This window comes from Hemiscyllium ocellatum, chromosome 50 (genome assembly GCF_020745735.1).
Source record: "Hemiscyllium ocellatum isolate sHemOce1 chromosome 50, sHemOce1.pat.X.cur, whole genome shotgun sequence".
Classification (NCBI taxonomy): domain Eukaryota; kingdom Metazoa; phylum Chordata; class Chondrichthyes; order Orectolobiformes; family Hemiscylliidae; genus Hemiscyllium; species Hemiscyllium ocellatum.
In genome coordinates, this window is record NC_083450.1 from 7812556 (window position 1) to 7829281 (window position 16726).

Sequence of the window (16726 nt, forward strand, 5' to 3'; positions counted from 1 at the left end):
CTGACCCTCCGACAGCACCCACTCCCTCAGCACTGACCCCCCCGACAGTGCCCACTCCCTCAGCATCCACAGGGGGTCATCAAATGGAACCCCCTGGAGGTGATGCCCAGGTAGCAACAATCCTGTCTCAATCCAATGAGTGGAGGGGCTTGTAAGGAGACCACTCTGGCCGTCTACCCAGTCTAGCCCGTCTGATACCCTGTCTGATACGAGCACCAATCCCGCCCGGCCCTTCCCCTCAAATCTGCCCCTCCCTCCTAAATCCCAACATCCACCCCCACATTTTTCCAAATTCTCAACGTAGACCATGGTGGGTGGGTGAGAGGAATGGGGGCAGACGAAACTCCCCTTTGACCTCCCCGTCGCACTGACCACCCCACCCCCACCCCTCTGCACGCCCCCCCCCCAACCCCATTTACCCCTCCCCCCCCCAAAAATAAATATGGCGATCCTCCCTCTGGATATCGTCGCCTGTTGTTCCGATCGGGTGGTGAAAGCTCGCTCCCCTTCCCCACCCCCACCTCGCCCAGGTCTTCATATCGGCGTCCCGCAGTCCGTCCGTTGGCACACGCTGGTCGGTGTGGGCATGCCCGCTGTCCAGTTAGCGAAGGGGGCCCAACCTAAACAGATGGAGGAGGGGGGTGGGGGCAAAACGAAGGTCATTAGCATCGACTCAGTTTGAGAACTTCCGAAAGCCCGCTCCCTCCCTGGGTAACTCAGGCCTCACTGGCTAACTCAGGCCTCACTGGCTAACACAGGCCCCACTGGCTAACTCAGGCATCACTGGGTAACTCAGGCCTCATTGGGTAACTCAGGCCCCACTGGGTAACTCAGGCCCCACTGGGTAACTCAGGCCTCACTGAGTAACTCAGGCCCCACTGGGTAACTCAGGCCCCACTGGCTAACGCAGGCCCCACTGGCTAACTCAGGCCCCATTGGGTAACTCAGGCCCCATTGGGTAACTCAGGCCCCTTTGGGTACCTCAGGCCTCACTGGTTACCTCAGGCCTCACTGGTTAACTCAGGCCCCACTGGGTACCTCAGGCCTCACTGGTTAACTCAGGCCCCACTGGGTAACTCAGGCCTCACTGTGTAACACAGGCCTCACTGAGTAACTCAGGCCTTACTGAGTGTCTCAGGCCCCATTGGGTGAGCGTGCTGCCCCATGGCCCGGTGTGATCAGTTCCATCTTCACCAGGCCCCTAACTGGGATCGCACGTGACGCTGAGGGGAGGGGGGTGTATCTGACTATCCCCATGTGCGTGATAGGATCAGAAATAAAGGGAAAGGGGTACAGGCCCTCCAGCCTCCATCCCCACTCCCTGTCCCAACCGAAGGGGCAAATCTTCTTCCTATATTCGATTCGCATCCCTCTATTTCCTCCCGGGTCAAAAAAACCGCTGGGTAAGCACAGCCGATCAGCAACCATCGATTCTCCTGCTCCTCGGATGCTGCCTGACCTGCTGTGCTTTTCCAGCACCACTCTAATCGATGCCCAGTATCCCTCAAGACACCCTGGTGAACATTTCTCTGGGATTTTCTCTCTCCCCCAAGCGTCCACGACTTAGGATAGTGAAGAATGCTTTCCTTTCTTGGTCAGAGTATTGAGTACAGGAGTTGGGAGGTCATGTTGCGGCTGTACAGGACATTGGTTAGGCCACTGTTGGGATATTGTGTGCAATTCTGGTCTCCTTCCTATCGGAAAGATGCTGTGAAACTTGAAAGGGTTCAGAAAAGATTTACAAGGATGTTGCCAGGGTTGAGCTACAGGGCCCCACTGGGTAACTCAGGCCCCACTGGGTAACTCAGGCCTCACTGGGTAACTCAGGCCCCACTGGGTAACTCAGGCCCCACTGGGTAACTCAGGCCTACATAGTGCTACAGGCTGGGGCTGTTTTCCCTGGAGCGTCGGAGGCTGAGGGGTGACCTTATAGAGGTTTATAAAATCATGAGGGGCATGGATAGGGTAAATGGACAAGGTTTTTTCCCTGGGGTGGGGGAATCCAGAACTAGAGGGGCATAGGTTTAGGGTGAGAGGGGAAAGGGGCAACTTTATCACACAGAGGGTGGTACGTGTATGGAATGAGCTGCCAGAGGATGTGGTGGGGGCTGGTACAATGACATTTAAGAGGCATCTGGATGGGGACATGAATAGGAAGGGTGTGGAAGGATATGGGCCGGGTGCTGGCAGGTGGGACTAGATTGGGTTGGGATATCTGGGTTGGCACGGACGGGTTGGGCCGAAGGGTCTGTTTCCGTGCTGTACATCGCTATGACTTTCTGATAGAGGAAAATGTTCCCAAAACATGGCCCCACAATGGTTTTCTGTGTCTGCAACGACTTGAACTCCACGGCCTTGGCAATAATTCAGGCCAAAGACTTGAGTGGTGGGCAGGTCCGGCCTGGGGTAAGTGAGGAGGGCGGCGTTTTAGGGAGCGGGTAATTAAATGGAGGGGCATGCAAGTAATCACAAAACCCAGTAATGTCCCAGAGGATGCCAATCCCAGAGATGCTCTGTGGTGTGGAAACAGGGCATTCAGCCCACCAATTCCAGACTGGCCCTCTGGAAAGTAACCCACCCAGACCCATTCGCCAATCCGGCATTTACCCCTGACCAATCCGCCCTAACCTGCACATCCCTGGGCACTACGGGACAATTTAGCATGGCCAATCCCACCCTAACCTGCACATCCTTGGGCACTATGGGACAATTTAGCATGGCCAATCCACCCTAACCTGCACATCCCTGGGCACTATGGGACAATTTAGCATGGCCAATCCACCCTAACCCGCACATCTCTGGGCACTACGGGACAATTTAGCATGGCCAATCCACCCTAACCCGCACATCTCTGGGCACTACGGGACAATTTAGCATGGCCAATCCACCCTAACCTGCACATCCCTGGGCACTACGGGACAATTTAGCATGGCCAATCCACCCTAACCTGCACATCCCTGGGCACTATGGGACAATTTAAAAAAATACAAGAGGGGCAATTTTGTTTAGAGGGTGACTGATGGGAGGAATGAACAGCAATTGGTGGTCATGGGTACAACCTTAAAAATATATTTGGATAAGTAAATGAACAGGAAAGGTTTGGGGTGGGGGCGCGGAGATAGGCCAGGAGCAGGCAGGTGGGAATGGTTTAGTTTGAGATTATGGGCCGAAGGGTCTGTTTCCATGCTGTAGGAATCTCAGCTACAAAGTCAAAAGCGTGAATGTTCACTTTAAATTTTCTTCAAAATTCAGAAAACAATCTCTTTTTCAAAGCGTAGGTTCAGCTGCCCTGAATGGAATGGATGGAAGATGGCCTGTTGCAAAATAGACAGCGTTTGGCTGTGAAAGGGATACCTGAGTTTTGGTTGCTGTTTTGACAACAATTCAAATTTAACCAAGCAGTTTAAACAGGACACTAAAACCCAATCAAGTTTGAATTTACTGTGTTGACATCACACCAAACGAGTGGGGACATTGGTGGGGGGGGGAGGTTATAAAAACGCAGGCATTTGGAAAATGAGGTCAGTGAGCAACAGCAGAACGACTGCCAGAGAAATAACTCCCCATTTTAACCTCACGATCTCAAAGGAACTAGAAACCACTCTCGATCAGAAAGGGATCTTTTCGTGTTAGAAGGAAGACGGTAATCCAGGGAGATCGGCAGACAGGGGATCGCGGACAGCTGAGAAGGCAGAGATGGTGTGGGCTTGAGGTTAAGTTAACGTAAGGTTTAATGAATGGGATATTGGAGCAGGTTTATGATAGAGTTGGCTGAAAATGTGTTGCTGGTTAAAGCGCAGCAGGTTGGGCAGCATCCAAGAAATAGGAAATTCGACGTTTCGGGCCAGAGCCCTTCATCAGGAATGAGGAGAGTGTGCCAAGCAGGCTAAGATAAAAGGTAGGGAGGAGGGACTTGGGGGAGGGGCGATGGAGATGTGATAGGTGGAAGGAGGTCAAGGTGAGGGTGATAGGCCGGAGTGGGGTGGGGTGCGGAGAGGTCAGGAAGAGGATTGCAGGTTAGGAGGGCGGTGCTGAGTTGAGGGAACCGACTGAGACAAGGTGGGGGGAGGGGACATGAGGAAACTGGAGAAATCTGAGTTCATTCCTTGTGGTTGGAGGGTTCCCAGGCGGAAGATGAGGCGCTCCTCCTCCAGCTGTCGTGTTGTTATGTTTTGCCGGTGGAGGAGTCCAAGGACCTGCATGTCCTCGGTGGAGTGGGAGGGAGAGTTAAAGTGTTGAGCCACGGGGTGGTTGGGTTGGTTGGTTCGGGCGGCCTGGAGGTGTTTTCTAAAACGTTCCGCAAGTAAACGGCCCGTCTCCCCAATATAGAGGAGGCCACATCGGGTGCAGCGGATGCAATAGATGATGTGTGTGGAGGTACAGGTGAACTTGTGGCGGATATGGAAGGATCCCTTGGGGCCTTGGAGGGAAGTGAGGGAGGAGGTGTGGGCGCAAGTTTTACATTTCCTGCGGTTGCAGGGGAAGGTGCCGGGAGTGGAGGTTGGGTTGGTGGGGGGTGTGGACCTGACGAGGGAGTCACGAAGGGAGTGGTCTTTGCGGAACGCTGATAGGGGAGGGGAGGGAAATATATCCCTGGTGGTGGGTTCCGTTTGGAGGTGGCGGAAATGATGGCGGATGATACGCTGTATACGGAGGTTGGTGGGGTGGTAGGTGAGAACCAGTGGGGTTCTGTCCTGGTGGCGGTTGGAGGAGCGGGGCTCAAGGGCGGAGGAGCGGGAAGTGGAGGGTCAGATGGTAAGAAGTTAAGTCAAGGAAGGGGGCATGAATTTGTAAATAGTTTGCCCATAGTTAGGAAAATAAATAGTTATTTTTGTTTAAATAATGGAAATTTAAATGGAAATCACTCCCTCACACTTGAACAGATTACAAGGAGAGTTTTTCTGGGTTTAATTAACAGAGGGATTCAATTTTGTGCATCAAAACAGTTAGACTGTGACCCCCCAGTTCAGGCTTAAGGCCCATCTCCTGTCCTCCTGGTTATCAGGGAGATCCTTTACCAATCCCCCCACCCAACTGACCCGTCTAGTCCTGTTCGAATTTTATTGGTTTCTACGAGAATCCCCCTTCCCCAACCCTTCACTGTTCCAAATTCCAAGTGAACATAATCCTAAACCGATCCACTCTCCCTCCATCTTGTTCCTGGGGGGGAGTATTCCGGAATCGCAAAGAGGTATTCCCGCTCCGATTCTGGTCTGGCAAGGCTGGCGAGCCGATGGTGGGGTGGGGTGGGGTGGGGGGGGGCGACGGGAGAGAGGTAGTCGGACAGGCAACTGCTGCGGCCTACTCACCTTTGTGCCCGGGCCAGCCTAAGCCCTTCGGTTCAGGCCTGGAGGTGACCAGCTCCTGGAGGTGAAGCCCGCCCCCTCCCACAAAACAGAAGGCCGGGCACACGGGCCCACTGCAGTCCACCCCACACTCCCACAGGCTGCGGAACGACACGGCGTCGTAGAAGGACACCCGCCCCCGCTCGTAGTCCAGGCAGACCCCCAGCCGGGAGGGCAAGGGGGCGGTGCCCGCCGCGGGGTCCCGGGAGGGCAAGGGGGAGCCCTGGGGCAGCAGCACCTTGCCCATGCCGATGGTCAGGAAGGCGTACGGGGGTGAGGCGTCCACCGTGCCGTCCTCGGCACCGCTGTCATGGCCGCTGTCGGGGTCATACCTGCAAGGGAACGGCACACAGGTGAGGTCAAGGGTCGGGGCGGGGGAGGGGAAATGCAGGTGAGACTATCACACTGCGCGACTGTGCGGTTGGGGGCAGGGGGGGCGGGGTGACGCACTACCATCTCAACCCAAGTGATGTCAGTATGGACGCTCCATCACTCACCTCACTCGGGGTAGACCACCGTGACGTCAAATCCCAGCACGTACCCAGCCTCCCCGCAAAAGACATATTCCTAATGGCATCAGGAAACCTGTCATTCTCACTATATCTACAGACTCTGTAGATCGGGCGCTGTTTGAATACTTTCTATAGACCGGGATCTGTTTAAATACTCCCTGTAGACTGGGCGCTGTTTGAATACTCTCTGTAGACCGGGCGCTGTTTGAATACTCCCTGAAGACCGGGCGCTGTTTGAATACTCTCTGTAGACTGGGCGCTGTTTGAATACTCTCTGTAGACCGGGCGCTGTTTGAATACTATCTGTAGACCGGGCGCTGTTTGAATACTCTCTGTAGACCGGGCACTGTTTGAATACTCCCTGAAGACCGGGCGCTGTTTGAATACACTCTGTAGACTGGGCGCTGTTTGAATACTCCCTGTAGACCGGATGCTGTTTGAATACTCCCTGTAGACCGGGCGCTGTTTGAATACACTCTGTAGACCGTGTGCTGTTTGAATACTCTCTGTAGACCGGGCGCTGTTTGAATACTCTCTGTAGACTGGGCGCTGTTTGAATACTCCCTGTAGACCGGGCGCTGTTTGAATACTCCCTGTAGACCGGGCGCTGTTTGAATACTCCCTGTAGACTGGGCGCTGTTTGAATACTCTCTGTAGACCGGGCCCTGTTTGAATACTCTCTGTAGACCGGGCGCTGTTTGAATACTCCCTGTAGACCGGGCCCAGTTTGAATGCTCCCTGTAGACCGGGCGCTGTTTGAATACTCCCTGTAGACCGGGTGCTGTTTGAATACTCCCTGTAGACCGGGCGCTGTTTGAATACTCTCTGTAGACCGTGTGCTGTTTGAATACTCTCTGTAGACCGGGCGCTGTTTGAATACTCTCTGTAGACTGGGCGCTGTTTGAATACTCCCTGTAGACCGGGCGCTGTTTGAATACACTCTGTAGACCGGGCGCTGTTTGAATACTCCCTGTAGACCGGGCGCTGTTTGAATGCTCCCTGTAGACCAGGCGCTGTGTGAATACTCCCTGTAGACCGGGTGCTGTTTGAATACACTCTGTCGACCGGGCGCTGTTTGAATACGCCCTGTAGACCGGGCCCTGTTTGAATACTCTCTTTAGACCGGGTGCTGTTTGAATACTCTCTGTAGACTGGGCACTGTTTGAATACTCCCTGTAGACCGGGCACTGTTTGAATACTCCCTGTAGACCGGGCGCTGTTTGAATACTCCCTGTAGACCGGGTGCTGTTTGAATACTCTCTGTAGACCGGGCGCTGTTTGAATACTCTCTGTAGACCGGGCGCTGTTTGAATACTCCCTGTAGACCGGGTGCTGTTTGAATACTCCCTGTAGACCGGGCGCTGTTAGAATACTCTCTGTAGACCGGGCGCTGTTTGAATACTCTCTGTCGACCGGGCGCTGTTTGAATACACTCTGTAGACCGGGCGCTGTTTGAATACACTCTGTAGACCGGGCGGTCTTTGAATAGACTCTGTAGACCGGGCGCTGTTTGAATACTCCCTGTAGACCGGGCCCAGTTTGAATACATTCTCTAGACCGGGCACTGTTTGAATACTCCCTGTAGACCGGGCACTGTTTGAATACTCCCTGTAGACCGGGCGCTGTTTGAATACTCCCTGTAGACCGGGCGCTGTTTGTATACTCCCTGTAGACCGGGTGCTGTTTGAATACTCTCTGTAGACCGGGCGCTGTTTGAATACTCCCTGTAGACCGGGCGCTGTTTGAATACTCCCTGTAGACCGGGCGCTGTTTGTATACTCCCTGTAGACCGGGTGCTGTTTGTATACTCCCTGTAGACCGGGCGCTGTTTGAAAATTCCCTGTAGACCGGGCGCTGTTTGAATACTCTCTGTAGACCGGGCGCTGTTTGAATACTCTCTGTAGACCGGGCACTGTTTGAATACACTCTGTAGACCGGGCACTGTTTGAATAGTCTCTGTAGACCGTGCGCTGTTTGAATACTCTCTGCAGACTGGGCACTGTTTGAATACTCTCTGTAGACCGGGCGCTGTTTGAATACTCCCTGTAGACCGGGCGGTCTTTGAATACTCTCTGTAGACCGGGTGCTGTTTGAATACACTCGGTAGACCGGGCGCTGTTTGAATACTCTCTGTAGACCGGGCGCTGTTTGAATACACTCTCTACACCGGGCACTGTTTGGATACACTCTCTCGACCGGGCGCTGTTTGAATACTCCCTGTAGACCGGACGCTGTTTGAATACTCCCTGTAGACCGGACGCTGTTTGAATACACTCTGTAAACCGGGCGCTGTTTGAATACTCCCTGCAGACTGGGCGCTGTTTGAATACTCCATGTAGACCGGTCACTGTTTGAATACTCTCTGTAGACCGGGCGCTGTTTGAATACTCCCTGCAGACTGGGCGCTGTTTGAATACACTCGGTAGACCGGTCACTGTTTGAATACTCTCTGTAGACCGGGCGCTGTTTGAATACTCCCTGTAGACCGGGCGCTGTGTGAATACTCTCTGTAGACCGGGCGCTGTTTGAATACACTCGGTAGACCGGGCGCTGTTTGAATACTCTCTGTAGACCGGGCACTGTTTGAATACACCCTGTAGACCGGGCGGTCTTTGAATAGACTCTGTAGACCGGGCGCTGTTTGAATACTCTCTCTAGACCGTGCACTGTTTGAATACTCCCTGTAGACCGGGTACTGTTTGAATACTCTCTGTAGACCGGGTGCTGTTTGAATACTCTCTGTAGACTGGGCACTGTTTGAATACTCTCTGTAGACCGGACGCTGTTTGAATACACTCTCTAGACCGGGCACTGTTTGAATACTCCCTGTAGACCGGGCGCTGTGTGAATACTCCCTGTAGACCGGGTGCTGTTTGAATACACTCTGTAGACCGGGCACTGTTTGAATACTCTCTTTAGACCGGGTGCTGTTTGAATACTCTCTTTAGACCGGGTGCTGTTTGAATACTCTCTGTAGACTGGGCACTGTTTGAATACTCTCTGTAGACCGGACGCTGTTTGAATACTCCCTGTAGACCGGGCGCTGTTTGAATACTCCCTGTAGACCGGGCCCTGTTTGAATACTCTCTTTAGACTGGGCACTGTTTGAATACTCTCTGTAGACCGGACGCTGTTTGAATACTCTCTGTAGACCGGGCGCTGTTTGAATACTCCCTGTAGTCCGGGCGCTGTTTGAATACTCTCTGTAGACCGGGCGCTGTTTGAATACACTCTGTAGACCGGGCGCTGTTTGAATACTCTCTGTAGACCGGGCGCTGTTTGAATACTCCTGTAGACCGGGCGCTGTTTGAATACTCTCTGTAGACCGGGCACTGTTTGAATACTCCATGTAGACCGGGCGCTGTTTGAATACACTCTGTAGACCGGGCGCTGTTTGAATACTCTCTGTAGACCGGGCACTGTTTGAATACTCCCTGTAGACTGGGCACTGTTTGAATACTCCATGTAGACTGGGCGCTGTTTGAATACACTCGGTAGACCGGGCGCTGTTTGAATACTCTCTGTAGACCGGGCACTGTTTGAATACTCCCTGTAGACCGGGCGGTCTTTGAATACTCTCTGTAGACCGGGTGCTGTTTGAATACTCTCTGTAGACTGGGCACTGTTTGAATACTCTCTGTAGAGGGGACGCTGTTTGAATACACTCTCTAGACCGGGCACTGTTTGAATACTCCCTGTAGACCGGGCGCTGTTTGAATACTCCCTGTAGACCGGGTGCTGTTTGAATACACTCTGTAGACCGGGCGCTGTTTGAATACGCCCTGTAGACCGGGTACTGTTTGAATACTCTCTTTAGACCGGGTGCTGTTTGAATACTCTCTGCAGACTGGGCACTGTTTGAATACTCTCTGTAGACCGGACGCTGTTTGAATACACTCTCTAGACCGGGCACTGTTTGAATACTCTCTGCAGACCAGGCGCTGTTTGAATACACTCTCTCGACCGGGCGCTGTTTGAATACTCCCTGTAGACCGGGCGCTGTTTGAATACTCTCTGTAGACCGGGCGCTGTTTGAATACACTCTGTAGACCGGGCGGTCTTTGAATAGACTCTGCAGACCGGGCGGTCTTTGAATAGACTCTGTAGACCGGGCGCTGTTTGAATACTCTCTCTAGACCGGGCACTGTTTGAATACCCGCTGTAGACCGGGCGCTGTTTGAATACTCTCTGTAGACCGGGCGCTGTTTGAATACTCCATGTAGACCGGGCGCTGTTTGAATACTCTCTGTAGACCGGGCACTGTTTGAATACTCCATGTAGACCGGGCGCTGTTTGAATACACTCTGTAGACCGGGCGCTGTTTGAATACTCTCTGTAGACCGGGCACTGTTTGAATACTCCCAGTAGACCGGGCACTGTTTGAATACTCCATGTAGACTGGGCGCTGTTTGAATACACTCGGTAGACCGGGCGCTGTTTGAATACTCTCTGTAGACCGGGCACTGTTTGAATACTCCCTGTAGACCGGGCGGTCTTTGAATACACTCTGTAGACCGGGCGCTGTTTGAATACTCTCTCTAGACCGGGCACTGTTTGAATACTCCCTGTAGACCGGGTACTGTTTGAATACTCTCTGTAGACCGGGGTGCTGTTTGAATACTCTCTGTAGACTGGGCACTGTTTGAATACTCTCTGTAGAGGGGACGCTGTTTGAATACACTCTCTAGACCGGGCACTGTTTGAATACTCCCTGTAGACCGGGCGCTGTGTGAATACTCCCTGTAGACCGGGTGCTGTTTGAATACACTCTGTAGACCGGGCGCTGTTTGAATACTCTCTTTAGACCGGGTGCTGTTTGAATACTCTCTGTAGACTGGGCACTGTTTGAATACTCTCTGTAGACCGGACGCTGTTTGAATACACTCTCTAGACCGGGCACTGTTTGAATACTCTCTGTAGACCGGGCGCTGTTTGAATACACTCTGTAGACCGGGCGCTGTTTGAATACACTCTGTAGACCGGGCGCTGTTTGAATACTCTCTTTAGACCGGGCCCTGTTTGAATACTCTCTTTAGACCGGGCACTGTTTGAATACTCTCTGTAGACCGGGCGCTGTTTGAATACTCTCTGTAGACCGGGCGCTGTTTGAATACACTCTGTAGACCGGGCACTGTTTGAATACTCTCTTTAGACCGGGTGCTGTTTGAATACACTCTGTAGACCGGACGCTGTTTGAATACACTCTGTAGACCGGGCGCTGTTTGAATACTCTCTGTAGACCGGGCGCTGATGAATACACTCTGTAGACCGGGCACTGTTTGAATATTCCCTGTAGACCGGGCGCTGTTTGAATAGACTCTGTAGACCGGGCGCTATTTGAATACTCTATGTAGACCGGGCGCTGTTTGAATACACTCTCTTGACCGGACGCTGTTTGAATACAGTCTGTAGACCGGGTGCTGTTTGAATACTCCCTGTAGACCGGGCGCTGTTTGAATACTCCATGTAGACCGGGCGCTGTTTGAATACTCTCTGTAGACCGGGCACTGTTTGAATACTCCATGTAGACCGGGCGCTGTTTGAATACACTCTGTAGACCGGGCGCTGTTTGAATACTCTCTGTAGACCGGGCACTGTTTGAATACTCCCTGTAGACCGGGCACTGTTTGAATACTCCATGTAGACTGGGCGCTGTTTGAATACACTCGGTAGACCGGGCGCTGTTTGAATACTCTCTGTAGACCGGGCACTGTTTGAATACTCCCTGTAGACCGGGCGGTCTTTGAATAGACTCTGTAGACCGGGCGCTGTTTGAATACTCTCTCTAGACCGGGCACTGTTTGAATACTCCCTGTAGACCGGGTACTGTTTGAATACTCTCTGTAGACCGGGTGCTGTTTGAATACTCTCTGTAGACTGGGCACTGTTTGAATACTCTCTGTAGAGGGGACGCTGTTTGAATACACTCTCTAGACCGGGCACTGTTTGAATACTCCTGTAGACCGGGCGCTGTGTGAATACTCCCTGTAGACCGGGTGCTGTTTGAATACACTCTGTCGACCGGGCGCTGTTTGAATACTCTCTTTAGACCGGGTGCTGTTTGAATACTCTCTGTAGACTGGGCACTGTTTGAATACTCTCTGTAGACCGGACGCTGTTTGAATACACTCTCTAGACCGGGCACTGTTTGAATACTCTCTGTAGACCGGGCGCTGTTTGAATACACTCTCTCGACCGGGCGCTGTTTGAATACTCCCTGTAGACCGGGCGCTGTTTGAATACTCTCTGTAGACCGGGCGCTGTTTGAATACACTCTGTAGACCGGGCGCTGTTTGAATACACTCTGTAGACCGGGCGCTGTTTGAATACTCTCTTTAGACCGGGCACTGTTTGAATACTCTCTGTAGACCGGGCGCTGTTTGAATACTCCCTGTAGACCGGGCGCTGTTTGAATACTCTCTGTAGACCGGGCGCTGTTTGAATACACTCTGTAGACCGGGCGCTGTTTGAATACTCTCTTTAGACCGGGCCCTGTTTGAATACTCTCTTTAGACCGGGCACTGTTTGAATACTCTCTGTAGACCGGGCGCTGTTTGAATACTCTCTGTAGACCGGGCGCTGTTTGAATACACTCTGTAGACCGGGCACTGTTTGAATACTCTCTTTAGACCGGGTGCTGTTTGAATACTCTCTGTAGACCGGACGCTGTTTGAATACACTCTGTAGACTGGGCGCTGTTTGAATACTCTCTGTAGACCGGGCGCTGTTTGAATACACTCTGTAGACCGGGCACTGTTTGAATATTCCCTGTAGACCGGGCGCTGTTTGAATAGACTCTGTAGACCGGGCGCTATTTGAATACTCTATATAGACCGGGCGCTGTTTGAATACACTCTCTTGACCGGACGCTGTTTGAATACAGTCGGGAGACCGGGTGCTGTTTGAATACTCCCTGTAGACCGGGCGCTGTTTGAATACTCCCTGTAGACCGGGCACTGTTTGAATACTCTCTGTAGACCGGGCGCTGTTTGAATACTCCCTGTAGACCGGGCGATCTTTGAATACTCTCTGTTGACCAGGCATTATATGAATACTCCCTGTAGACTGGGCGCTGTTTGAATACTCTCTGTAGACCGGGCGCTGTTTGAATACTCTCTGTAGACCGGGCACTGTGTGAATACTCTCTGTAGACTGGGCACTGTTTGAATACTCTCTGTAGACCGGGCACTGTGTGAATACTCTCTGTAGACCGGGCGCTGTTTGAATACTCTCTGTAGACCGGGCGCTGTTTGAATACACTCGGTAGACTGGGCGCTGTTTGAATACTCTCTGTAGACCGGGCACTGTTTGAATACTCCTGTAGACCGGGCGCTGTTTGAATACTCTCTCTAGACCGGGCACTGTTTGAATACTCTCTGTAGACCGGGCGCTGTTTGAATACTCTCTGTAGCCCGGGCGCTGTTTGAATACTCCCTGTAGACCGGGCGCTGTTTGAATACTCTCTCTAGACCGGGCACTGTTTGAATACTCTCTGCAGACCGGGCGCTGTTTGAATACTCCCTGTAGACCTGGCTCTGTTTGAATACTCTCTTTAGACCGGGTGCTGTTTGAATACTCTCTGTAGACTGGGCACTGTTTGAATACTCTCTGTAGAGGGGACGCTGTTTGAATACACTCTCTAGACCGGGCACTGTTTGAATACTCCCTGTAGACCGGGCGCTGTTTGAATACACTCTCTCGACCGGTCGCTGTTTGAATACTCCCTGTAGACCGGGCGCTGTTTGAATACTCTCTGTAGACCGGGCGCTGTTTGAATACACTCTGTAGACCGGGCACTGTTTGAATATTCCCTGTAGACCGGGTGCTGTTTGAATACACTCTGTAGACCGGGTGCTGTTTGAATACAGTAGGGAGACCGGGTGCTGTTTGAATACTCCCTGTCGACCGGGCGCTGTTTGAATACTCTCTGTAGACCGGGCACTGTTTGAATACTCTCTGTAGACCGGGCGCTGTTTGAATACTCCCTGTAGACCGGGCGCTCTTTGAATACTCTCTGTTGACCAGGCATTATCTGAATACTCCCTGTAGACTGGGCGCTGTTTGAATACTCTCTGTAGACCGGGCGCTGTTTGAATACTCTCTGTAGACCGGGCACTGTTTGAATACTCTCTGTAGACTGGGCACTGTTTGAATACTCTCTGTAGACCGGGCAATGTGTGAATACTCTCTGTAGACCGGGCGCTGTTTGAATACTCTCTGTAGAACGGGCGCTGTTTGAATACACTCGGTAGACCGGGCGCTGTTTGAATACTCCCTGTAGACCGGGTGCTGTTTGAATACACTTGGTAGACTGGGCGCTGTTTGAATACTCTCTGTAGACCGGGCGCTGTTTGAATACACTCTCTCTAGACCGGGCACTGTTTGAATACTCCTGTAGACCGGGCGCTGTGTGAATACTCTCTGTAGACCGGGCGCTGTTTGAATCCTCTCTGTAGCCCGGGCGCTGTTTGAATACGCCCTGTAGACCGGGCACTGTTTGAATACTCCCTGTAGACCGGGCGCTGTTTGAATACTCTCTCTAGACCGGGCACTGTTTGAATACTCTCTGTAGACCGGGCGCTGTTTGAATACTCCCTGTAGACCTGGCTCTGTTTGAATACTCTCTGTAGACCGGGCGCTGTTTGAATACACTCTGTAGACCGGGCGCTGTTTGAATACTCCCTGTACACCGGGTACTGTTTGAATACTCTCTGTAGACCGGGTGCTGTTTGAAAACTCCATGTAGACCAGGCGCTGTTTGAATACTCCCTGAAGACCGTATGCTCTTTAATATTCTCTATAGACTGGGCGCGGTTTGAATACTCCCTGTAGACCCGGCGCTGTTTGAATACACTCTGTAGACCGGGTGCTGTTTGAATACTCCCTGTAGACTGGGCATTGTGTGAATACTCTCTGTAGACCGGGCCTTGTTTGAATACACTCTGTAGACCGGGCGCTGTTTGAATACACTCTGTAGAAGGGGCGCTGTTTGAATACACTCTCTAGACCGGGCGCTGTTTGAATACTCTCTGTAGACTGGGCGCTGTTTGAATACTCTCTGTAGACCGCGCGCTCTTTGAATACTCTCTGTAGACCGGGCGCTTTTTGAATACTCCCTGTAGACCGGGCGCTGTTTGAATACGCCCTGTAGACCGGGCGCTGTTTGAATACTTCCTGTAGACCGGGCGCTGTTTGAATACAGTCGGTAGACCGGTCACTGTTTGAATACTCTCTGTAAACCGGGCGCTGTTTGAATACTCCCTGCAGACCGGGCGCTGTTTGAATACACTCTGTAGACTGGTCACTGTTTGAATACTCTCTGTAGACCGGGCGCTGTTTGAATACTCCCTGTAGACCGGGTGCTCTTTGAATACTCTCTGTTGGCCGGGCGCTGTTTGAATACTCCATGTAGACCGGGCGGTCTTTGAATAGACTCTGTAGACCGGGCGCTGTTTGAATACTCTCTGTAGACCGGGCACTGTTTGAATACTCCCTGTAGACCGGGTACTGTTTGAATACTCTCTGTAGACCGGGTGCTGTTTGAATACTCTCTGTAGACCGGGTGCTGTTTGAATACTCTCTGTAGACCGGACGCTGTTTGAATACACTCTCTAGACCGGGCGCTGTTTGAATACTCCCTGTAGACCGGATGCTGTGTGAATACTCCCTGTAGACCGGGCGCTGTTTGAATACTCTCTTTAGACCGGGTGCTGTTTGAATACTCTCTGTAGACCGGACGCTGTTTGAATACACTCTCTAGACCGGGCGCTGTTTGAATACTCCTGTAGACCGGGCGCTGTTTGAATACTCCCTGTAGACTGGGCACTGTTTGAATACTCTCTGTAGACCGGGCCCTGTTTGAATACTCTCTTTAGACCGGGTGCTGTTTGAATACTCTCTGTAGACCGGGCCCTGTTTGAATACACTCTGTAGACCGGGCGCTGTTTGAATACACTCTGTAGACTGGGCGCTGTTTGAATACACTCTGTAGTCCGGGCGCTGTGTGAATACTCCCTGTAGACCGGGCGCTGTTTGAATACTCCCTGTAGACCGGGCGCTGTTTGAATACACTCTGTAGACCGGGCCCTGTTTGAATACTCCCTGTAGACCGGGCGCTGTTTGAATATACTCTGTAGACCGGGCCCTGTTTGAATACTCTCTGTAGACCGGGCGCTGTTTGAATACTCCCTGTAGACCGGGCGCTGTTTGAATACACTCTGTAGACCGGGCCCTGTTTGAATACTCTCTGTAGACCGGGCCCTGTTTGAATACACTCTGTAGTCCGGGCGCTGTTTGAATACTCCCTGTAGACCGGGCGCTGTGTGAATACTCCCTGTAGACCGGGCGCTGTTTGAATACTCCCTGTAGACCGGGCGCTGTTTGAATACCTCTGTAGACCGGGCGCTGTTTGAATACTCCCTGTAGACCGGGCGCTGTTTGAATACACTCTGTAGACCGGGCGCTGTTTGAATACTCTCTGTAGACGGGGCGCTGTGTGAATACTCCCTGTAGACCGGGCGCTGTTTGAATTCGCTCTGTAGACCGGGCGCTGTTTGTATCCACTCTGTAGACCGGGCGCTGTTTGAATACTCCTGTAGACCGGGCGCTGTTTGAAGACTCCCTGTAGACCGGGCGCTTGTTAAATACTCTCTGTAGACCAGGCGATGTTTGAAAACTCTCTGTAGACCGGGCCCTGTTTGAATACTGTCTGTAGACCGGGCGCTGTTTGAATACTCTCTGTAGACCGGACGCTGTTTGAATACACTCTCTAGACCGGGCGCTGTTTGAATACTCCCTGTAGACCGGGTGCTGTTTGAATACTCTCTGTAGACCGGGCGCTGTTTGAATACACTCTGTAGACAGGGCACT

The 16726-nt window shown here is 52.2% G+C and overlaps 1 protein-coding gene across 1 annotated transcript in view; it reads right to left on the reverse strand.

The window, feature by feature from the left end:
- Positions 1–534: 534 nt before the first annotated feature.
- The window catches only part of trim46a (tripartite motif containing 46a), a 70042-nt gene continuing 53850 nt past the window's right edge, over positions 535–16726 (reverse strand). Inside the window, exons 9-10 of the mRNA XM_060820656.1 lie at positions 5310–5677; positions 535–620 (exon numbers count right to left, since the gene is read on the reverse strand). Coding sequence (XP_060676639.1) covers positions 535–620; positions 5310–5677 — 454 coding nt within the window. The remainder of the gene's footprint in view (positions 621–5309; positions 5678–16726) is intronic.